The 24,961-nt window shown below is 44.5% G+C and overlaps 1 protein-coding gene across 2 annotated transcripts in view; it reads right to left on the bottom strand.

The window, feature by feature from the left end:
- The window catches only part of LOC125007781 (protocadherin Fat 4), a 114,468-nt gene that overhangs the window by 30,821 nt on the left and 58,686 nt on the right, over positions 1-24,961 (bottom strand). For both annotated transcript variants that reach the window (XM_047584581.1, XM_047584582.1), the window contains exons 3-6: positions 18,504-18,765; positions 17,432-17,782; positions 13,862-14,784; positions 11,754-11,928 (exon numbers count right to left, since the gene is read on the bottom strand). In XM_047584581.1, coding sequence (XP_047440537.1) covers positions 11,754-11,928; positions 13,862-14,784; positions 17,432-17,782; positions 18,504-18,765 — 1,711 coding nt within the window. The remainder of the gene's footprint in view (positions 1-11,753; positions 11,929-13,861; positions 14,785-17,431; positions 17,783-18,503; positions 18,766-24,961) is intronic.

The raw sequence follows: 24,961 nt of genomic DNA, 5'->3' as shown, positions 1-24,961 counted from the left end.
TATATTTGGAGTATGCAATACATTTCTTTGTGTAAAACTCATTCAAAATACACAATCTGCTGTAATTTTAGTATGAATCAGAATGAATTAATGCTACTAATTTAACTTCTTTCAAAGGCATATTGTACATAAAATTTATATTCTCAGAGCACACATAGCCCTGCGTCTCTAAGACTAGATAAATAAAATTGACACATGCACACCGCTGCATTATTGGATATTATTTAATTTCTCATGCAGTTTTGTTAAATTATGCATCTTTTGGTGCTTTAATGGAACAGAAATCAAACTACAGCAGCTTGATTGCCGAGAACAGTCACTGCTGCTCCTCATTGACAGATGAAGTATTATAAAAACATGCCGGGGTTTGTATCCACTACACTACACTACACCAGGGGATATTATTCTGGTCATGGTCCCAGTGGAGACATGTCACGGACCAGTGAGCAATTCTAAGTGGCTGTATCTGCAAGTGTTAGCATGGTGCTAAACTAAGACTTCTGTAAAAATGCACAAGACGGTACAAGACGGTGAGCATGGCACATACGTGGTAAATGTCAAATATACTGTCTACTACCGTTGCCTAGGCTAGTTAGCTGGTGTCTTCTTGTTGGTTGCTAGCTGCTATCTGCTAGCTAATAGCTGCTAGCTGGTCGGTTTTCTGTTGGACTGTACTTCTAAATGTGTTTTGACTGGGATCTTGGCACAAGGGATTGTAAGAGATCTTTGTCTAATAATGAATCCATGCTAAATGTCACAACTACTATGACTTGTAAATATGACTTATATATGCAAATTATAAACTTTATAAACGTACCTGACTGAAGTGCAAGTGAACAAGGCTACAAATAAATGACACAATGTATGACACAAGCTATGTGGACACAAACCGATCTTTTAAGACGTTTATTTGATGCACGGGATGTTCAAGCAGCCAACGGAGATTCCTCCACTGCACAGTTTTTTTCAGTTTTTTTTCCAAGCTCCCTTTATTAAATTTAATTTTCTTACAACTTTCTCTATTTTTTATTATATTTATTACCCATACTACCTCTGCAATAACGCGTAAATATATAATCCCTGTAATTCCAGTTTTCAGTTAGTTAGTTAATTATTCATTATTTTATTGTTATTGTTGTTAATGTAAGCCAATTTTGCTATTCTCTTAAAATAAAATATCTAGTTTCAGAGCATTGAGGGGGGAGGGATGTGTGTGTGTGAGAGAGGGGGGGCTACAAGGTGCCTCTTGCCCGGGGCCCCAGGGTTTGTTGAAACAGCCCTGGTTAAAAGACAGTTTATGCATTTTTTTGTCTTTTGTTCCTTAAAGATGTCTTGTCATGCTGCTCACTTGTGCTTTAAATTGCACTGTGGGGGACAAATAAAGTTTTTTGAATCTCAATCCGACTCTAAGTCGCCGGAGCTAAACTCTGTCCTCCCCGTTAGCAGAGAAAGAGAAGACAGAATTTCCCTACGAACATGAACTAACTTTGGAGTTTTTGAGGCCACCGCTGCTTCCCTCAGGGGGTGCTAGGGAATTCCTGGCTTTAAAAAAAATAAAAAATAAAAAATCAAGATTCGAGATGGTTTACTGTAACATCACATCAACGCCCTGGCTTTATGATAATAAACAGACATTTGACCTTGATCTGGTAATGTATCCAGGGTTTTTGGTCAGGACAGAAGGGGCCAACGTGCGCATTCAGAATAAACAGAGCTGAATTCCAGAAGCAAAATAAATGACACAAACAGAGGTAACGGTAAACAACGCTTGGACCAAAAGAGACCCAGAAACCATACAACACTAATCTTTAGCTGCTCATTACCAAACTGAGTCATGTCCCCTGCTGCTAGGGCTCACTCTGCTGACTTTCCGAGAGCCCGTGTTTACAACCACATACGCGATGATAAATTAAGATGATTATGTTTTTCCACCTTTGCAAATATTTGTGAATATGGGAGTCCTGCTTGTAAGCAAACCGCTCGCATTTACACAGGGACGCCTGACCGCAAATTTGGAAAGAGGTCACCAGAAACATAATCCGAGCATGAAATGTATTTCTATCCAGTCTGTGCTTAGTTATTATGTAATAAACTGCCACAACATGCGGTTGAGAGTGCCCCGAAACTACTGCTGTCAGCAGGATTACTTCATCGCCATCACGCCTGATTGCGGCGCTGCTTATCTGACTCGCCCTCGAACCCGCGGTGCCGTCCGTTCACGTGTGCCGCGCCCGTTTAATTAACCTGAGTCATCGTGTCGGTGGTTGGCATGGCAACAGATTAGAGCGGCCAGCGAGCCGATCCTCTTTCGCCGGGGAGTCGTCCAAGTCAGCAAGGTGTCGGTATCACTTTAAATTAACCTCGCACGGAGCCACTGCTGCTGGGCAGAGTGTGTTTGACAGTCAGCAACTCGCTAAGACCGTTGTTGATCAAAGATGTTCTCTGCAGGCTGGAGCCGCTGGGCTGATAAGTGGCTCTGGGACCTAAGTGGCTTTGCCTGCAAAAGCCATTAGCGCCTAACAAGAGACTGAGTTAAAGGAGAAACTATTTGTTTCTGAACATGGAGCCAGCCTCTGTGTTTTTTTTTTTTTTTCTGAACCAGAAACCGCCTTCTGTCGCACACTGAGCATTTCAATAGCATTGTTTCCCTCCCCGCTAAGAGAGGAAGCGGTATTTGTGTGCATGCGGAGCGCCGCGCTGCCCTCTTTCCAGGCATTTTACTGTCGCTCAGGACGTGACGCCACAACCTGTTTACTGCCTCGGGAGAATGAACGGCCTCCTCCTCCTCCGCAGGGACCTTTGACGTCCAGCACCTCTGTCACTGAACACGTCGGGGGACTCTGAGGCTCAGGACACTGTTACACACGGCTAATCCTTAGTAAGCACAAAGCAAAGACACCCCACCCCTTTTGGTGAAGACCTAACCTAAGTACTTCCAAAGCCCCCTGACGCTCCTGAACCTGCGCTGACCCCTCTGTCGTCGGAATAAAACGGAGCGTTTTTTCTTTCTTGGCGTATCGGTTCACGCGGCATCGTGCGCCTCCATGCGCCTCCGTGCGACCACAGGACGTGCCTTCTTAGCCTCCCGGGGATCCCTGATATCACATAACCCCTGGCAGCTGTTAACCCCCCCCCCCCCCCCACGCCTCTCCAAACCTTCTCTTCAATGTGTAAATAGTTCAGGTCTATCTCGTTACAGCGCGTGGGATGACAGATTTAGTCAAGGAACACTATATCTTGGTAGGTATGCAAATGTATGTAAATGACAGTTGTTTCGAATACTTCTGGTCATGGCGAGACATTCTTAAGATTCGTAAGATGGCGGCCGCGAAATAACGGCTTCAACTTCCCAGCCGAGCGATCCCATCTCTTTCCGATTCTTAAATTTCCTCCGAATACCTGTAACGACGTACAAAATGAACCCCCTCCTTCTTCTTCTTCTTCTTCTTCTTCTCTTTTTTTATGGAAGGAGTGACTCAACAGGAGAGGAATGCGCTCCAAGAGTGTTGAGAAATGCCAGCATCTCCTCCAAACAGTACTTTGCTGGAATCTGGCAAAGCCCAGAGAAGAGTGTCAGGGTCGATGATTTAGACGGCTGCAGCCGTGTCACCTCGCGCACGGCGGGGATATGGCAAAGGAAACGTGCCTAAATCTGGCCCCAGCGCTGGACGACAAATGACATCATTTAACCATGGAAAGAGAGCCGGTGGAAATTTTTCAACGGGAAGTCAGCTGCCTACCGGCGGCTGCCATGCGCTGCGGTTAGACAAGTATGTTTTCCATTGGCAAATCCCATCCCCAGACCCTTTATTCTTTTTTTTTTTCTTTTTGCAGTATTTTACAGTTTTTATAAGGTTGCATTAACCACTGACTGCTTTTTTCTAATAAAAGACATTTAAAGGAGCAGACCTAACGTCGTTAATTGATGAACGTTGCGTTGGACGGATTTGTTTCCCTAACCCTAACCCTAAGTCTTTCCATAAGGAGAGTGTGAGAAAATGTTTGCATTCTTATTATGCTCAAAGAAGCTGTAATTTGTAGGCTGCTCCGCTAAAACAGATAAGACCATCAAGGCACTACCGGACCTCTCCGTCTGAAGTTTGTGCCATGAGCCTAATCTTATTTCAGGGGTTAATCTGGGGGCAAACCGCAAGGACCTGACACGTCCCTCCTTGTGATTACACCCTCACATCATTGATGTTCACCTCCTGCCAAGAACTTATCGACACCACCGCTTGGTTTCTCAACGGCCTCCGATTCTCCGTCTACTTTTACAGAAAATAGTTTTTAAGAGCAGCTGCCATCCGCCGCTCGTCTATCTGATCCAAATTCATCTCGGCTATTACTGCACGCTGGGAGGAGATTGGGGCTGGGTCCAGAGCAGCATGCTCGCTCAATCAGAAAAGAAAATAGTGGACTTTGTGGCGCTGGCGTTTTTCCGTGAGGCGGTTTTCCTGCTGAAGTCGCTAAAGCTCCAAGGTGGCGTGGAAGCTAAGCCCCTGTGATAACCCCCGTCTCCACAACTGAAGGGTTTTCTCCGTGGGAAGACATCAGACTGATGGTATTCAGATAGACGTCTTTATCCCGCGAGCAGCCGTTACACCCTGGACAAAGTCGAAAGACACTGGCGTCAGGGCGCCTCCTTTCACTCGAAGCAGCTCAATCCGCCGTGGAGCTCAAAGCGCTGGAGTCGCATGATGAGTCCTCCCTGCTTTTAATTGAATCTCAGGAACGCCATTACCATTTAATTAAATGCAGCACATTCCCCAGAGACCTGGGAATGACACAGTTGGGGCAGTGACAACCAAAGCACAGCCAAGGAACTTAAAAGTAGTTGTTAAACTGGCAGTGGGACAGATGTTCAGTTCTGTCTGCTAATACAGGCGATCAGGCAGAACATTATGACCACCTTCCTAATTTTATGTAGGTCTGTTGTGCCTCCAAAACAGTTGTGTGGGGGTCTTTGGGTCCTATGGGTTGAGGAGCGGGGCCTCTATGGATTATCGCTATACCTCTATGGTATTGCAGATACTTTGCCAGTTTGGGATCTAGTGAATTTGGAGGCCAGGTCAACACCTTCAGCTGTTCTTCATGTTTTATTTTAGTTGTTCCTAAACCATTTTTGCGTGTCTGAGTGTCTGAGTCAGGCTGCATCCCGCTGGGCACGACTGCTGCCATCAAGGAGTGTCATCGCTAAGGGGCAGGGGGTGCCTGGTCTGGTCTAGGGTGGGTGCTACATGTCTAATTAACGTCCACACGAATGAATGTCAGGTCCAAAAGTTTCAGAGCAGAACGTTGGGTTGTCAGACGTTATTTTCATTTCTCCTTCTTGTCAGTGGTCATAATGTTGTGGCTGATTGGTGTTTGGTTTCAGTGCGGATCACGTTTTGGAGAATGAAAAAAAAAAAAACGGCGAGAGCCCAGAATAACCCCACAGAAACAGCGTCCAAAATAACAGCTTTCCGAGAACCCTGAGTCTAAAGTCGACCATCTGCCTCTTCCACCGAAAAGATCCACAGACAGTTTCCCCCGTAAGCCTCTCAACCTCAGAAAGCATTGTCTAGCGCCAACATATGGCAGGGTCTAAGCACCTTATTAGTGTCCATTACCACTGGACAAATCACATTAACCTCCAGGAAGGTGCCGTGGCCATACTTTCTGAACCGGAGGGGGTACAAACACACGTGTTAATGACGATTAAGCTATCTGTTTTCTGACCGCTGCATCTGCTACCAGGGTGCGTGCCGCTGTGAGAGCCACGCAGGTCGGTGGGTGGGTGGGTCGGGGTAGTCGGGGGGGGGTTTGATTCGAAGAAAAACAGCAGTGACCACCCCCTGGGAAAGGCTGCGAGTCACCCCCCTACCCTCGCCCCCAGTTGCTCAGCCTAAGCCGAGCTAAGACGCAGGTTTGAGTGTCTCTGCTGGCACAAGAGATAATCTCTCCCCTCAATAAATGACGGACTGATGTTTTATCGAAAATAGAATCTGCACACAGGAAGGATGAAGCCGGGGTGTCCAAACAACCGGGGACTCGCTGAACCTGGGAGGGGGGGTCCGGGGACAGGTTGACTTAGGGAAGACGGATGAATGCGTAAATTTATGAGACAGCCCATCTGTAGCCTGAAGCTTAAGGCTAAACGGTTAATTACGGTTTATGGACTGCGGCTAGATTGTGCTCTTAAGGGACAGCGCAAATAAAACACATCATTACTCAGGGTGGTGGTGGTGGGGGGGACGGCGGCGGTGGAGGGGGACAGAATTGGCCGGCGACGAGGCAAAATTGACATTTTTCTGCCTCTGAGAACCTGTTGCTTTGCGACAAAGCTTCTTTTAATGCAGTCCCGTCCAGCAGCCATGAAAGGCCTCGTGGGGCTGAGTGCAGGGTGCGAGCTGTCCCACTGCACAGTTTGCCAAACATAACAGAGTAAACAGTGGTTTTCTCACACTTAACAAGCAACACAGTGAAAGGGATATCTCAGCAGAGCTGCTCGGAGCTGCTACCCAACGTTAAAATAAAGGGGCGGAATATTTCTAATAACGCAACGTTCGTCAAATTAAACCGAAAAAATATTTATGAAGTGCTGCCGCGTCTTTGAATAATTCCTTCCCCATATGTTGCCGATAGGGTTTGGAAAGCGCATCGACAGACATCAAGCGCAGACTTTTTCTTACATTTGCAGGGGCCCGCGGTGAAATTTAATAAAGTGATTTGCCTTTTTTGTGTGTGTGTGTGTTTTTACAACTAATGGCGCTTTTATTTGTTGCTTTGTTGCGGAATTTTTGGAAATCCCTTCGAATCTAAGAAGCGGGATGTGAGCTCTGCTCGGATCATAACCGGCGCGAGGGGGTGGAAAACTTAACACTGGCTCATAATACATACTCTATAATGTTCATACATGAACCACATAAAGCTGAAATATGTCTTTGGAAAAGTGTTTAAGAGCGGAGGCATGCGCTGTCGTTCGCACACACGTGTCACATGCTGCAGTTTTTTTTTTTTTTATGTGTGTGTGTGTGTGTGCGCAGAAAAGTTAGAAAAAGCAGCAAGTTGGGACACAATTAGTTTTGTGAGGAAGCAAAATGGGCTCCTAAGAAAGAAACACGGTGCGTAAACATCATTAAAAAGTGGATTTTGCCAGGCTGGAACGCTAATCATCCAACCCACACCGTCTTTATAAAACCCCCCCTTCTCTCTCTTTTTTTTTTTTTTTTTTTTTTTTAACTCACCCAGGCTATTTACAAAAACATTCAGATCCAGCGATTGTCGAAGGGTGTAGCAGGGAGTGGAAAAGAGAAAACAGGCGATAGGAAAAAAACTCCACATGCACAGACCACATTGTTACTGCTCAAGTTTTTTAAGAGCTGATCCAGAACGTTACTGCTCTGTTAAAGTTCATTTGAGGAACCTGATATTTTAGTTGGCTGCGTCTCGCCGTTGCCGCTAGACTGCAGACGGTTCGAGGCCTTCGAGAAATGGACCGCGTTAAAGATTTATTGTGGCAAGCGTCGATGGGACGGCGGTCCAGCGAGCCCCTCGGCCACGTTTTTTTTAACACCGCGCTATCAGACGTCCACACGGGGACTTCATTTGCTCTGTTTGTGTTACTGGAAGATATATGCGCTGGGATTAAATAATCTTTATTGTTCTTGAGAAAGCCTGGAGATTGACAGATCATTATTCCACTAATCAAGTCGGGGAGACCCAAGAAGACTGGAGGGTTTACAACACCAGATTCATGGGAGCCATTTAAGAGAATAAAAGATCCTGCTTTTAAATAGGGATGGTCATTAAAATTCTTTATCTGCTAAGCGGTCGTTTAGCCCCCCCCCCCCCGAAAAAAAAAAAAAAAAAAAAAAAACTTTCCCTCACCCGTCGGCCAAAAGGCCATATACAAACAGTGTGGCCCTATGGAGCGATGTGCTGGAGGGATGTGAAAGACATGGGATTTCTATGCAACCGTATCCGCCATAATAGGCATGGGCCAAGGGATTTACTGTGCCTCCTCTTTAATAAATGTGGTCAAACGCTATGCATGTCAATGCACCCCCGCCCTCCTCCTCCTCCTCCTCCTCCTCCTCCTCCGAGGAAGAAGCTCTCACCACGGCACGCAGACCAGCGCGAACTCGGAGGCGACACGCACGACACGAAATATGCACTGTCACGCACCAATACGAATATCAAATAGGAATAAACACAAGAAACCAGTTAATCTGCTCAAAATTTTTTCTTCAGTATTTGTCACAGCTGACGGAAATCCTTCAGCGTAACTCGTACCACTCATCTCAAACTTGGGTTTATTACTTTCGTACAGATTCGTTTCATTTAACCTCCTGGGACCCGAGCTTTTATTTTGTGTGCGTTTTTAATTTTTCCAAGTTATTTGGGATCAGTAAACTAAGAACTAAGAATCATCTTTGAACAGGAAGTAGTAGTTTTTGAAAAAAAATAATGTCCACATATGTGGACACTGGGATTATGTCATTATTTATATTATAATAAAGTCACCCAACGTGTGACAAAGTATAAAACTGTCTATTTTAATACCCGAACGTGGCTGAGCTAAGACAGAACAATGAAGTCCCAACGTCCTCAAACGAGTACTTGCTAATTGGCGACGTTGTAGCTCGTTACTATTAATAAAATTTGTTGAATTTGCTGTATCAAACTAGAAACGTTAATAAGCATAAATAAACACGTTTTAACCTTTGCTAGCACTAGATGACAGACTAAAGCGTCCACTAATGAGGACAACGGGTTAAAATGAAGCAGAATAAGATGCGATAAAACCTCAAACTTAATGTCCCCATATGAGGACTCAGGGTCTCGGGAGGTTAAGGGTTTAAAATTTTGAATCAGAAACCACGGCAGTCACTTGTGACATGCTATTTAAAACTTACCTAAGTACAGATGGAAGAGATAAGTAGATGCAAGAAAGGCTCAGCCACTACAGTAATAACCATCTAATGGATGAATCAAGGAATTTATTTTGTTGTGCTCTGAGTGATCGGATTGAAACTGGCTGCATTAAAATGAGTCTGGACGGCCACTTGAGATCCAAGAATGCAGAAAAATATCGTGCCGACAGCTGCTTATATCTGCTGCTGTTTCAGAACCATGAACGCCGTTGCTTTCGGGCATGTGTTATCACCTCCATAGGGACATGGTGCAAACTGTGCAACAAGCTGAAAGCGCACACATTAAACTCTGCTTAAGAGAGTGGACATCGAATTAGTAGGAGGTCTGTTAATGTGGCTAAGATGCATGAGCGTTCACACTGCTGAAATAATATTGTCTAATGTGGTCTGAGCGATCAGGTCTCAAATGTACCCTTAATGAGCCTTGGACGTGTTCGAGCCAGTACTTAGAGCTGGCTGCCGGATTCATGTTAATACCAGATCTGAACCGGGCCTTTCATTTTTAACTCACCCCTTTATTTTGACAACACTATCTGATTTAATATAAAAGTTACACCGGCTACCGTCACGTTTGGAGAATGGTAAAGAAAAGCATGTTCATAGTAAACTTATAGAAGCCGCCATGTGCATACAAGTCCGTTTTCTCTGACCCCAGATGCCTACTTTAAGTCATTACAGCAGCAAAGCCTGACAAAAGCATTTTTCACTGCGCGACTCTGTTGGAGATCTCATTGTTTCACATTCTTCCGTGCAGGCAAAACTTGTACACTGCAAAGCAGGGGCTTACAAAATCTGATTTGCCTGCAGCCGATCCCAGATGTTGGCTCAGCAGCAGCAGCAGCAGCAGCAGCAGCCCCGGCGCATGCAACCTCCCAAATATCTCCGTCTATCTGCACAACTAGTTAACTCCGAACTCTGGCAAACAACTTTCCGTAAACAAGGACGAGGGATGGGGGAGCGAAAAAAAAACAAAAAAAAAACAACACAAAGAAGGCATCGCAGGTCAGATTTCCTCACAACAAGACGCCTTGTAAAACACCTTTATGCCGCTTGTGTGGATGCCACATATTTCAAGTAATTGCAGAAGTTTACCAAATTGTGCCGTTCTCCAAAGCCAGGACCCATTATGAGTACCAGCGCCCGGTGAGCTCTTTAGTTTCCACGTTTTTCATGACAGATTTAACAGTTTGCACAACCGAGGGAGGGAGGGTTGGAGCTCTGCTCAGGCCACGATTAATGAGTTTACCTTCGCAGAAAACACAGAAAACGCCCCAAGAGAAGGGACGCAGCCCCGGCGCATAAAGGAGAAAGTGAGCCTGTGATTCATGCACAGAACGAGCCGTGTCATGCGGTTCAATCTAGAAAACACAGGACAATACTTCGATAGACCGAAGCCTCTGGATGATACGTCTTCTTTTTTTTTTTCTTTTGCTTGCGTTATGTTTTTGGGATAGAACTAGCCAAACACGGCAGTATGGGAAGAAAAGGGCAGATTTTAACATGCTCAGATGGATGTCTGCGGTCAAAAGACAAAAAAAACGGTCCGTAGTAGACAGCCGAGGCTCGGAGACATGTCTGCCCCATCCACCTTCAGACTTTCCTGCCAGATAGCGCCTGGGAGAACCGTTTCCCCATAGCGTCTCAGCCGAGGCCTCAAAAATGTGAGAAAATGCTGCTGGGTAATTTGGCGTGTACTATGATTATGGGGTTTTTGATATTTTGATATTCTACTCCGAAATCCCTCTTTTTCGGCCACGGCATTGTACTGAAACGTCCTGTCAAAATATTTTGGAATTGTTGTCAGGGCCCTAAATGCGGAGTCGTCGCGAAGCGCACAAAAAAAATCAAATCCTAATTAGTACGTTCGCTTGTTGGGCAACTCTGTCCATGTGGCGCGGGCCTCTGAAAAGCAAGAAAAAACCTAAAAAGGAAATTCTTCAGCTGGTTTAGTTAGGAGTTCATTATCAGAACTACTTTTGCCCTTGCAAAACTTTTGATTAGTGGATTTGTTTATGAAATCAGAAAATCCACCTCCCTCATGAATATTCAGATGATCTGATGATGGAAACGCTAAAGCCCGGTTTCTCAAAACAAGACGTCGTCTCACCGATGTCTGCGCATGGTCAAAAATACACAGCGTTATGAAGAGTCACATGGTCAGTCCAGGAATGAAACAGAAACCACCCTCAGACCATGACGGCCGTGCCAGAGCAGCTCGGGGGAAACATATACTTAACTGGGATAGCATGTGATTTGGCTGCAACGGGGATACGCATGTACTCCTTTAACTGCACATTAACTGGCCTCCATGCAATAACAAGTTAACCTTTTATCTGGCTATAACAAGCTCTACCGCCGTATCCAAATAAACAGAGGATGCTATTCAATCGAACCCGCTGAAAGGACTTCTGTGGAACGGGACAAAGAAAAACACCCGCTGGTTTGCAAGCTAAAAACTCCAGAATGTTTAGGTTTTCGTGCCACACTAAAGGAGCTGTGAGCACGCTGTGAAATCAAAATGCTTGTTTGTTGACGTTGCTGTTAGCTCGCGAGCGTATTCCCTTTCAGCTCAGTTTTGTGGGCTGATTATAAAATATGTGTCGAGCGTCGCTAAAACTCAACAAACGTCCATGTAAGGGCTCATTACAAAGGCCGCAGTCCTCACCAGATACACCAGATCCCCGATGATAAGTCGAAGTTAAATGTGAACGAGTTCAGACATAAACAATCGATCCTGGGACACTATAAACTGAAACGTGATGCGGGACGCCAGGACGACATAAAATCATATTTTAGTTAAAAAACTGTCAAACATTTGAAGGCGAAACTCGACCGTACCTGAGTCGGTGGCTGTGATCAGCAGGGTGTATTTCCCCTGAGCCTCGCGGTCCAGCGTCTGGGTCAGGCTCAGCTGGCCGCTGGACGACAGCGTGAAGGCGCCCTCGTCGTTCCCGCCGCTCAGCATGTAGCTCAGCTGACCGTTGGCGCCCTGGTCGTCGTCTCTGGCTACGACCTGGGAAACAACGACAGAGAGCAGAGCTTAATATTAGCTCCCAATAAGTAGAAGATGTAGTGAGAATAAGATGGGTTATTAGTAAATTAATTAATGTAATAATGTCGCCAACATTAACATATCATACATACACATGGCACCAACTAATGAACACATATTAACCCAGTGGTATAATAAATAATAATAAGCCCATTCTGCCTGTATGATGCATAGTTTAAATGCATTTTAATGCACAGTTTTACTCTATTTAACTACTTAAATGTGGAATTTTCACTTAATTTTAAACTGCTTAAGTAAGAAAACATTTAAGCATTATTCAATCTTTGTAGTATTATTGTTATCACTGATGCATTTAAAGGTTACAGCTTGTGGCAGCAGACCAACTTTAGAAGTCAAATTCATCACAAAGCGTTGCTCCTGTTCCTGACGTTCTTTATTTCTGGCCTTGCAGTGGCAGTGCAAGTTTCTCTGGCTGGTGCATGGGCTTAATTACCTTAACTGGTCACACCTGAGTGGAGAAGAGAAGCTCACCGTGTTACCTGAGGCTCATTTGTCTTATTTCTTTAAAATCTTGTTTTAATACCGATGTAAAAATCTGTCTTAATGTCTCCGCTTCATATTGCAGCACTCAAGCCGGGTCTTATTTTCACCAATGCTTGAAACAGAAAATACAATATAACGAAAATACTGAACAGAGACGTCTTCTAGTGACAAGGGAAACCAAACTAGAAGCAAGCAAACACTCTTTGTCCAAGGGTGTTTAGTCTACACAGACGTGCCTGGTTTGGTGGGAGCAGTAGTTCTCTGGTCGTGAGTGATGTTGGCAAACTTAAGCTACATCCTGATGAACTGCCAACATTAATGAGTCAGGCTGGTGACATGTGGCCGACTCATACTTTAATTGCATTTTAAGTAAATCGACCTGACATTATGTTTAAGTGCAGGTCCTGGGTTAATGTCTGTCTTTCCCTGGAGACCATTTTGTCCTTTGAGGCCGTATAAATGAATAAATATCATGACCAAAGCATCATCTTCCTAAGATCTACAACTGGCACAGTTTTTATTTTTAATCCCGTGGTTTAAGGGTGAGCATTCTGGTGCTTTGATGAATTCCCATGAAGACCATTACTGTAGATTTGAACCTATCTGGGAGTAACAGGAACAGCTGAGGGGTTAATTACCAGTGGCACCATGAAGGTAACTGCTGAGGGAATGAGGATCATTACTTATTCACTTTGTCTAATCACACTTTCCCAGGGAGTCCAACAAAAAAAAAAAGAAAAGTGTCTTCTTCTGCTTCTTCTTCTTCTCTCGGCTGCTGTCGGGTCTAAGCAAAGACATTTATTTAATAGTTTCTAACTATTAAACTATTTGCCAGCCTATTTTTTACCCTGCATGCCACAGTCGGGTAGGTTAGCGTTCACATGCAAACTCGTCTGGCCCTTTTCTTTTTTTTTTTTTACCCTAGCACATAACCGTACCCTCATTTCCTCACTAAGGTGCACACAATAATGGAATTGCTCCGTCATCGGAAATCATTCTTTCTCCCTCCATTTTTTATGTATGGCTCATTTAGTCATCAGGGTGCTTAGAAAGTTAATTGCCTCAACGGCGCAATTTAGGCGGGTTTCATATTTCGGTGAAATCCTATAAAGCGCTAATTGAGCAGAGCAAATTGCCGTCATATATCATTTCTTTATCATTTCAGTAGGGTACTTGTCGTGGCTTTTAAGCACAAAATAAGACCACCCTGCTAAGTGGTTTAGTGTGCACACATACCTGTACTTATTGAGTTAGTGTTACTGCAAACTTGGTTAAGATATTAGCCCGTTTAAGCTCTCAGGACTGACATTCTTTTCACTTAGGACGTCCCGTCTGTAAATGTTAATGGTGTCCTAAAATGTTTCCCTAAATCTCAATCTCAAACACTGACCTGCAGAATGTTTTTCGGCAGGTTCTCGAGGTTCTCCTGGACGTTGACCGTGTACGGGGAGAGCTCGAACACGGGCGAGCAATCGTTGACGTCCAGCAACACGATGTTGACGGTTGCTCGGTCCACTCTGGTGCTGCTGCCGCGATCCGCGGCCTGGACCACCAGCGAGTAGGACGAACGCGCCTCGCGGTCCAGCTGCTTGGCCACTGAAATCACCCCCGTGACCGAGTCGATCCTGAAATCAGAGTTGGTGTTCCCCCCGGAGATGGAGAAGCGGATCTGCCCGTTGGTGCCATCGTCGGCATCGCTGGCGAACACCTGGATGACGTCGGTCCCCGTCAAGGTGTTCTCCTCGATCTCGATGTCGTAGATGTTCTGCGAGAAGCTCGGCGTGTTATCGTTGACGTCCAGGACCAGCATGGTCACGTCCATGGTCGAGGAGAGGGGGGGCTCGCCTTTGTCCGTAGCTACGACTGTGAGCGTGTAGTTTGAAAGCTCCTCTCTGTCCAGTTCCCCGACCAACCGGACGTCCCCGTCTATCGTGCTGATGCTGAACTTGTTGCCGAAAGGTCCTTTGAGGGAGTACTCCACGTAGCTGTTGGGGCCGCTGTCGGCATCCGTGGCTTTGGCGGTGAACACCACCGTGTCAACTGGCGTGTTCTCCTGGATGTAGGTCATCTTCTGGGAGGTGAACGTCGGCGAGCAGTCGTTGACGTCCAGGAGGATGATCGACACCTGGGCGGTGCTGGTGAAGCGGGACATGGGAGGCGGGGCCAGGTCGTTGACCGTGATCACCAGGTTGTAGAAAGACTGGGTTTCCCTGTCCAGGGTCTTCTTGGACTGGAGGACGCCTTCCTTGGTGAGGACAAAGTGGCCCTGGGGATCACCAGAGGCTATTTTGTAGAGGAGCTGTGCGTTTGGACCTGAAAAACATGCAAACATGTCACATATTTAGTTAATGGTGATCTTTTAGACCTAACTAAATTATGGTTGGTCACTGAGATGAAACATAATATGGAGAGGTCACCTCAGAAAACTTAGTCCAAAGATACTCAATAGCAACGACACGAACAAAAGATTTGCTACTTGCTGGCATCTTTGATAAAAGCCCTTTTAATACAACCTTGAATAAGAAAAACAAAGATAACAGTGGAGGTCAAGCGCTGATATTTCTGACTGGCATCTATTGTTCTGGATGTAACTGTTAAATATTCTGTATGTGTCTGAATTATGTGCATTATCAACATCCATTTCCACAAATTGTGCGTGTGCAGCAGCGGCCTGCTACCCCCCCGTCCTCCAACGGGACAATCCATTCATGCAAGCATGACAGATTGCTATCAAAAGACAAACTCTGCTTCCTCGACTGATAGCGCAGGTTGTGCAGATTTGAGGTGGGGAAAATCCCTTACAATTGAAATATTTATTTAAATGACACAACTAGGCTGTGACCGAGTGGATGGATGCAGTAAACTATTTAGCGGAGAACTGGAACTGGGGTTTAAAATGGGCTTAAATTGAGCGTCTGTAATTGAACTCAACGGGGTATTCATGTGGAAAGCGCCCGGCACCTTCCCACACTCCCATGTGTATTTACAGTATACAAGTAATCCTTTATCAAAAGCTCGAGAGCCACTTCCATCCGAGTTTAGGCTAGAGACGAAGTATGAGGGTCAGGGGGTCGGAACTTAGGAAGTGCTGCAACAATGGCGGTGTTTTTATTTTGACGGTGGTGGATGTATATCTGAGAGGACGACGCGGTCAGATCGTGTGGACCTCGCGGAGGGAGAGGGAGGAAGAAGAAGAAGAAGAAGAAGAAGAAGAAGCCAGACTCTGGTTGAGAAACTAGGCAGCGTATTTCCCAGGAATGTAGGTCACAATAACCACATTAGGCCCGGGTTGAAGCGGTAATTACAGCGGAGGAGAGCGGCGGTGACCGTTGAAATACCGCACGGCAACTTCGCAGACGATAAACCCCACCACCTGAGGCGCGGAAATAACTCCGGGCCGCTTAATCGCACGGCGAAGATGCTGTATTTCATCGCGTCAGTCACGGCGTGACTCAAAAATAATAAATGAAAACTGATACGTGGGTTTCCGAGAGCTTCTGTGTATCCAACTGTCATAACAAAGTGACAGGCCTACATTAAATTAATCTCCTTTTGGCGAACGCACAAGCTTGATTTATACGAAAGTACACCGCGGCTTTAAACGTGCTGTTTTCTTAATGCGTTCAAGGATTCTATCTGGATTTAACGTGATTTAAGAGCGGTTTCACAAAAATATTTAAAACACTGCTCTCATGATGTATTGGCATATTTCTGAATATACCTGCGTTGAAAGCCGTTATTAGTTGTTTGTAAAGACTAATATCGGTGCCAAAAGTGTTTATGAACATAAATCCCATGAGCAAATATTTAGAAATCTTCATAAAACCGCCTCAGTATCACCTGTATTTATTATTATTATTACTGAAGCTCCATTAATATCTATCGGTATGTCCATTAATGTGCAGAAATACGCACGGGAAACTTAATGAAAACATTTTACACATTTCATGCCATATTTGGTGTCTAAACAAGTTATTTAGACGTCACATACACCGATCAGCCTCAACATTATGACCACTCACTGGGGAAGTAAATAACATTGACCATCTTGAGACAATTCAGTGTTCTGCTGGTAAACTTTTAGACCTGGTATTCATTCATGTGAATGTTGCTTAGACATGTAGCACCAACCTAGACCAGACCAGGTACCCCCACCCCATAGCAATGACACTCCTTGATGGCAGCGGCACAAAAAATTCAACAGCAACAACTCAAAAAAACATAAAGAACAGCACAAGGTGTTGACCCGGCCTCCAAATTCACAAGATCCCAAGCAGATCAAGTATCTGTGGGATGATCCACAGAGGACCAGACACCATAGGACACCCTCAGAAAGTCCATGTCCTTTCTCTGAAGAGACACAACTGTTTTGGAGGCACAAGAAAGACCTGGACAATTTTAGGAAGGTGGTCATAATGTTATGCCTGATCGTTGTGTGCGTGTTTATATAGAAAATTTGAAATATTCCAAATCTGTAGTTCAAATATCATAAAAAAAAAATAGTTATTCAGATGTAAAATGTCTTGGCACATAAGAAAATGTGAGGAACCACTACCAAAAAAATACTATTAGAAAGTTACCTCACAAATTATATATTTCTTTAAATACACACTAACATGAATGACCAGATTTTAATAAAGGGATAAATGGAGGGAGAAGACATTATCTTTCAGTCACCACCTTACTACCTGTGTATTATTGCAATAACTTAAAATCAAATGCAAAATGATAATAATAATGTATATTTATAAAAAGCACTAGGCCGAGTTTAATATAGAACACATATAGTAGGTAGGGGGTCCCTACTTTAATTCTCCATCAGTTTCAGGCTCCTTGGCCTGAAAAAACGTTGAAGACCCCTGTTGTAAATGATTATAATGGAATTTGCAACAGTCCGGTGCTAATATACTGTACATATCCTCCTTCGTATTAACTACCATGTAATTTCTCATACACGTACCATCGTCTGCATCACTGGCCCCGACCGTGACGATGCTGGATCCGGGCGGCAGACTCTCGGAGACGGACGCGCTGTACACCGTGGTGTTGAAGACGGGCGGGTTGTCGTTCACGTCCAGCACGTTGAAGTACACTCTGACCGTGCTGGCCTGCCCGCCGCCGTCCCGGGCCCTCGCCGTCAGGATGTAGTACTGCTGGCTCTCGTAGTCGAGCGGACGCGTCACGTTGAAAACCCCCGTCACGGGGTTCAGGAGGAACGTCTCGTCCTCGTCGTCGTCCTCCAGCGAGTACGTGACCTCGCCGTTCACCCCTGAGTCAGAGTCGCTGGCGAGGATCGCCGCCACGATGGAGCCTGAAAGAGTCGGACGGGTCGTAACGCAGAGGCGAGAAGTTAGACTTTACTGCTGTATAGAATGAAATGACTAGAGGGGGTTATTAGGCCAGTTTATTAACACCAGTGACTCAATGATCCTTACTGCCAGTTGCTAAAATAACACCTTTTTTTTTTTTACTTTCTTGGCCTGTTCTGGTTTGGAATGAAAACAATCATTGGATTTTAATCTCGTGACTCACAGATGACGTTTTGATGTTGAGCAAACTAGCTACATTTATTAGTACTTCACATGATCGTCTCTTAACGACGTCCTCGCTGGACGTTCTTCTTCTCTGATTAACCAGAGTTATTTGTCTCTCTTTTTTCTTTTTTTTCTGATTGCGCCACTGACGGGGATGATAGAGCTGTGCCAGACGTTTGTCAGAATCGTTGTAAATCCAGCTGGTTGCTGATACATTTCCACGTAAATCAGATGTTGGTTACTGTCCCTCTGACCAGATTAAACTCTTGATTTTCCCCTGAAGGAAGATGCGAGGGATTTGCGAGAGCTGCAGTGCTCTTATATAAATGTAAAAAGAAAAAGAAATACTACTACTACATCCACAAAGAATCCGGTTAATTTAAAGCGGCTGATGGTTTTAACAGAGCTGTCTTTTAAGGGATTTTGCAGGAGACAAAACAGTCTCCAGTCTTCTGTGCACTTTACTGGGTTTTGGTTGATAACTGTAGATGACCATACCTGACGCCATGTCTTCGGGGATATCGAACGAGTACGTGACGCGGGAGAACTTGGGCGTGTGGTCGTTGACGTCCTTGACCGTGATGTTCAGCCTCATGTCGGACGACTGCTTCCCATCGTCCGCCCGCACCAGAAGCGAGTACTTCGAGCGGCGCTCCCGGTCCAGTTTCTTGGTGGCGATCAGATCGCCGGACTCGGGGTCGATGCGGAAGCTGTCGTCCGCCCCGCTGATGATGGTGTAGGTCACGAGAGCATTAGGGCCCTGGAGAGACAGGAGGAATAAGAAAACAATGAGCTAAGGTCCAGGCATTATTAAATCTACATGTTTACAGCAAAAAATCCACAAAGTGAAGATGAAACGCGAATGTGCAGTCAACATTTGTCCTGTTTACAAGTTTGTTGCGCCAAACTGACTGAGGTCATCTCAGGCAGGAAACCAAAAATACATTTTCAAGTCAGTATTTACCATCCGCAAAGCTCTCAGGGTGAAGAGTGGGGAAAAAAAAGGGGCCATGGGGTTTGGATGCAACTTGCTGAACTTGGGTTCTTATGTGAGGTCCTAGGACGGGAGGCATCAAAGCGAGTCAGTCTGATAGGAAATCAGTTTAATGCATGTTAGCGAGTCACGTGTCCACGTCGAACCGCTCGTCTGGCACGAATGAAAGCCTTCACTGAGGCTTCTTCACAGAGATGTTCCGGAAAGAGAAGGCGTGTGGACGGACAAGAGGTAGATTTAACTGGATAATCTCTAACTGACCTTTACAAACATGGAAGCTTTGAGCACGCTAACCGCTAACAAGAGGCCGTTGAATCCAAGCTACTGGTGCTTTCAATTAAACCCTCAAAGAAGTTGTTCCTTTGAACTTTCCAACTAAAATCAACTCCTCCTCAATGTGAAGACAAAAAAAACGAGGATACTAATGTGATTTCACAGGAAACTATTTGAAAGTATTCAGGCTGGTGGATTTCCTGACGTGTTTGGACGTAATTATAAAACGCTTCTTTCTGACCTTGCAAGTAAACACAAAGGAGCTTTATACAGATTTAGAGGCTCATCCAGAAGAGGACTGGTCACGCTAGACAAAGAGGCTGACTGACAATCCTCGTCCGTCTTTGAACTTCCGCGGGCTATAGTGTTCCTCTATAAATGCAACTAATAGATCCCCTGTTACCTTGGACAAGTACAAGCGCCATGACACATGCGATCGCTACGGTGAGAAGCTTTGGAACCGGAGAGGAGCGCTGAATGCGATATGACAAGTGAATGAGGCCTGACGACAGGGCTTGACGTTTTTATTTGTGCCCGGGACAAAAAGAGATCAGACAACTGTCTCAGCCTGTGTCTTCTGCCAAAAAAGCTAAAGCAACATCAAAAAGCTACTGCTATTCAGCGAGATGAAGCGGCGGGGGGCTCCGGTTACAGCTGGTTAAGAGCGAAGCTAAAAAGAGACCCTTTTTCAGCTGCGTCTGATGTTCGCGTTGGTGCTTTTTGATCCTGCCAGAACAATAGGAAAGCTTATAAGGAGAGGCGTCAACGCATTAAGCAGATTTTGTTTTGTTTTTTATCTGCGTATTGACACATTTAATGGCTTGGTGTATTTTAGATCAACTGTATATATACAGTGATGCATCAGCTTTGATCCATATTAAGACTGCAGCTTTCAGGCATGTGTTTGCTGTGCATGACAGCTGCACCGTTTCTCAAAAGTGAAAGCAAGTAGAGCTCCCCCTGGTGGCTGGCTGCAGTATAGGTCATAAGCTCCGCCTCCTCCAGGTTAGTGGGCGAGACTTGGGTCAAACTAAAACACTCAAATGCACATCAAATCATTTTTTTCAAGGGCATTTTTTTGTGAAACTCAAACTCAAAGTTTTTTTAAATAGTTTTTTTTTTTTTTTTTAGTCATTTGACGCTATAAAAACGGGAGGTGACATCATGGCAGCTACATGTTGGCATGACAACCACCCCATAAAGAAAGCCAGTGGGACTGGGAGAGTAGGAATGAACTCTCGGACCATACTGTGCACTCAACTTGAAAATAGCAATATTGCGCCGTAATCCACGTAATCCATATTTATATACAGTCTATGGTTTGAACATGCAGCCGTTTAAAAAATGTTTTATAAGGAGTCGGTATATTTTCGTGATTTCACCGTCTTTGAGGAAGATGCAGAATCAAGCAGTATTTGGAAATAAAAAGAACATTTCTTTGAGTCATACAGAATAAATATTTAAATTGGAACGTTAATGTTAACGTTCCTCTGCTTTTGCCAAACATTAGACAAGTTGTTTTTTGCTAAAATAATAGTTGCATCAACTTTATATGGTTATAACATGTCAGATATGTATTCGCTGAGGTTGAAAACCTAGTAATATATGATTAAATGGTGTATTCTGGTATTTGCAGTTGTAAATTTAAGGATTATTTTTAAGACGGGGCCTCTCTGAGACTTAAAAGTTTGGTCTGAATATATATTTTAATATATACAGTATTAATATGTTTATATTGTCTATAGCTGTCTATGAAGGTTAATGACAGTGCTGGAATCCTGCTAGTGGTGGACTGATTGGTGAAAGGTTACAAACTTCAGCGTTTTATTATCTTAGAAGAGTTTGGCCAAAAAAAAAAAAAACGCAACAGTCTGCTCGTGCAGCCATTCGTCAAACATTTCAGACGGAGTCAATATCACCAGGATAAGTTCATGACTCGTTCTTATCTCTTTCCTGAAGCCTGCGTTTTTACGACGGATAAAACCTCCGTCTTCTTGACCTAGTCTTTCATTGCAATTCCAGAGACTCGGACTGAGATCCAGACCCAGTAAAAAAAAAAAAAAAAAAAAAAGAGGAAAAAGGAAACAAACGAGAGAGTCAAGGAGGACAAGGAGTGGGGTTCTGCTCATCTAAGGACCCTGCTGTCATCAGCCGGTGGCTCCAGATCTGGCAATCCCATTAGCCACCTGGGTCCGGAACCCAACACCCACGGTTTGCCAATTAATTTTCTGATAGGGTTCAAAGGCAGAGCACTGAAGGTGGGAGAGGCTGGGCAGGGGGGGGTCCATCTCGGGCCTCGGTCCAACACGCACATACCTTTGCAAGTTATGAGCATGGGCGAGCAGCGTTTACGCACCAATAAAAAAAAAAAAGGCTTCACTCTCATTTTTAACGCACTTTGTTTCTCTGGACGGTCCCATCTCCTCCTCTTTACCCGACTAACGCGAGTAATTAAGATCTTACACGCACACAAGCGCACTCTCACACACACCGCTCGACCTCCTGACCTCCACTCAAGAGGCTGACTTCTTTACAGCTCTCCGAAGGCATGGAAGGAGGGGAAAGAACCAAAAACAAAAAAAAAAAAGGGAGGGTTAACCAATTAAACAGCGGCGTTCCAGGGCGCAGAGCGCACCAGACGCAGGGGCAGAAGGAAACTCATTTAGCAGATGAGTGGTTTTTGGGAGCATGCAGTTCCCCGCGAGAGGCGAGAGGTGCGAAGCAGACAGCGCCGGCGGGGATAGCGGAGCTTCCTGTACCGCTAAGAGCTAAGCCAATCATAACACAGACTCCTGGAAAACAAGCAACGTGTTGTCACTGACGGCTTTCGAGATAAAGAAGGTTAGAGATGATCCAACTGGCTCGGCCGCCTCTGTTTAAATCTGCTCCGCGACTCCTAGAAATATCCTTGCGGTGGGTTTTTGCAAAGCCTCTGGAACACATTATTGTTCATTTTGAGGCTTGCTCGCTTTCTTTCGAGGGGCTCTCCTTAAACTCTTTTTCTTCGTTGTTACCTGTGACATATTTTCCACATAAGGTCAGAATTCTAATAAAAACCCTCCAAGCACAAATGAGGTGAGAAAGTTTTTTTTACAGAGGCCTAATGTGCATTAGACAAAGGAGCAAAGCTTTGTATTGATCTCATTTCATCCCTAACGCAGCCGCGCCTACTTCTTCTTTCTTTTTTTTTTTTTTGTTATTTTTTTTTTTCAAACGGATGCGTAGAAACAGCATTTTAATACCCCCGCACATGAATCCCACATGTAGCGCTGTTAAATTGGACGGGATCATTATGATGTCTGAATTCAGCCCGTCAGCTGGCCAACAGCTTGCACTCTTGGCTACTCCACACTGGCTCACACATGTGGCTTTTCTCAACACGGGCTCCAATGCGTTCCGTACGCTTAGTGTCAGCGCAACTTAAGTTTCCTGCGTAAGGATGTGGGCAAAGACTTGGCTGCCCTCGTTATCTGGCTCCGAGTGAGAGCTGGAATGAAACACAGGCTTCTATTTAGCGAACCTATTCATGGCCGCGCCAGAGTTTTGGAGTAAACATCACTAGAATCTGTAATTCTAAAAAGGCTCGTCTGCATTCTCTTTAAGTGTCTGCACTTTTTTTTTTTTTTTTTTTGTTTCTTTCTCCTTTTTTTTGAATCTCCGCTTGGAAGCGAAATGTGACTTCTCTTGAATGAAACTTCTTTAGTTTTAATCGTTCAGTCAAAACGTATTTGCTTCCTCTTTCTACGGATGTCTCAGCTCACGGACCAAAAAAAAAAAGCTCGGGCTTTTTCTTTAAACTTCGGAAAGGCTCGAGGAAAAAGTGAACAACACTTTGATTTCAATACCATGTGCTGAACCTTTTCTTTTTTTTTTTTTTTTTTTCAAGATCAAAACTGCGAATGCTTTGGCTCTGCAATCAGAAAATAATCAAATAATGTCCTCAAATCCCCCTGCTGAAAAGACTGACCTGCCTCCAGGTCTGAGATTTACAGTCAATATAGTATTCCGATAAAAGAGAAAAACGTCCAGAAGTGGGACGTCGTCCTCCTTTTCTCACATTGGGAGTGAAGGGAAGGCGGCGAGGCAACAGCTGCGCAATAAAAAACGTGTGGCCTCATAAGTTAACATTAAATCTGAGTCCATATCCCTTCTTTCTACTTCTTTCTAATCTCTCTCCCCTCGACGGCCAGACTTTTTTTTTTTCCATTCGCTTAAACTGTGTCCTTTGGCTCAGGCCGAGGGACCGCAGACCTTTTGAGATGCCGACGGGGGCCTGTGTTTCGCTCACTGTGGGATTTAATGTCCATATCCTGCATAAAGCGGCTGAAGACGGAGCCTTTAGCTAATTGGGAGTGATGCTGCTGTTGTAATGTGAACTTTGGAGGTCGCGGGACGAAATATCGATCGATGGACGCGCTCTTCCAGGCTGTGTGTGTGTCACCGGTGGGCTTCGAACTTCTCAGATGACATCGGCGCATTAGTGAGAAAAAGATCAGGACGAAGACAGACTATTATAACACAATGCTATGTGCTGCTATATTAGAGTAGATGTCGTGTCTTGACCCAGTTGTGTCTCACTCTAACCTCGACCTTACGTCCTGATATGGGGACATTAAGTTTTAGGTTTGTGGCAGCTTATTCTGCTTCATTTAGACCTGTTGTCCTCATGTGTGGACACTTTTGTTTACCACCTAGTGGTAGCAAAGGGTCAGCGCACTAGTCGGGGTAAGAACAACCCTGACCGTTATTAATTTTTCTTCTTTGATATGACTCTCAAATTAAGCAAATTGTAATGAGTTACAAGGCCATTAATTAGAAAGTACTCGTTTGAGGACATGGAGTTTTAATAGTTTTTGCTCAGCAATGTGCTACACACTGGCGACTTTATTGTTTTCTATAGTGAAATAAGCCCCGTGTCCACATATCAGGACATTTTTTTTTTTCTCGAAAACTACTTCTTGTTCAAAGACGATGCTTCGTTTTCATACTTCTTAGCTCCTACTAATCCCAAATACCGTGGAGACATTAAAGACCAAATGCAGACCAAACTAAAGCTCAGGTCTCAGGAGGTTAAAGAAGACGATTTACTAATGCTACGTCTTGATTAATAAATAGATGGTTAATTGACGGCGAAAAAAAAAACAAACTTGTATATGCTCCTCAAACCCAACCAATAACCAAAGAAGCCACCTTCCTGTCACATTTTTCTCCAACAGAATGATCTGTTAGTCTTGTTTATTTCAACCATGAGCTCTGTGACCCCTGTAACGGCTTCTCAATTCTCACGAATGGGGTGAGTCACTAACATATCTCTAATATTTATTGCTTATATCATCAGTTTGCTGATGTGTTTCAGACGTTTACTGGCCCAGGAACAGACCTAGTCGCCAATTTTGTGTTTTACTGACGTACTAAATGTTGTAATTTGGAAGCTGCTGAAAAACATATTCCTTTCCTCCATAATCAATCTGGGATAAGAAGAGGTTCCTACCATTGTTAAAATATTGTTTCAAGGGGGGTTTGTGCCCTGAATCTTTTACATTTGAGTCCAATATAAAGGCGCTAAATGCTTCAACAACAGAATTTATGGTTTTAACAAAAATTTAAACCATATTTCTAATTCAAATCACTCCCAGGACGTCTATTCTTAAAGCGGCACAGTTACAAAAACACACAAAAAAAACCCAGT

The sequence above is a fragment of the Mugil cephalus genome, chromosome 5 (assembly GCF_022458985.1).
Source record: "Mugil cephalus isolate CIBA_MC_2020 chromosome 5, CIBA_Mcephalus_1.1, whole genome shotgun sequence".
NCBI classification, from domain to species: Eukaryota; Metazoa; Chordata; class Actinopteri; order Mugiliformes; family Mugilidae; genus Mugil; species Mugil cephalus.
This window is presented reverse-complemented; position numbering and strand designations above follow the sequence as displayed.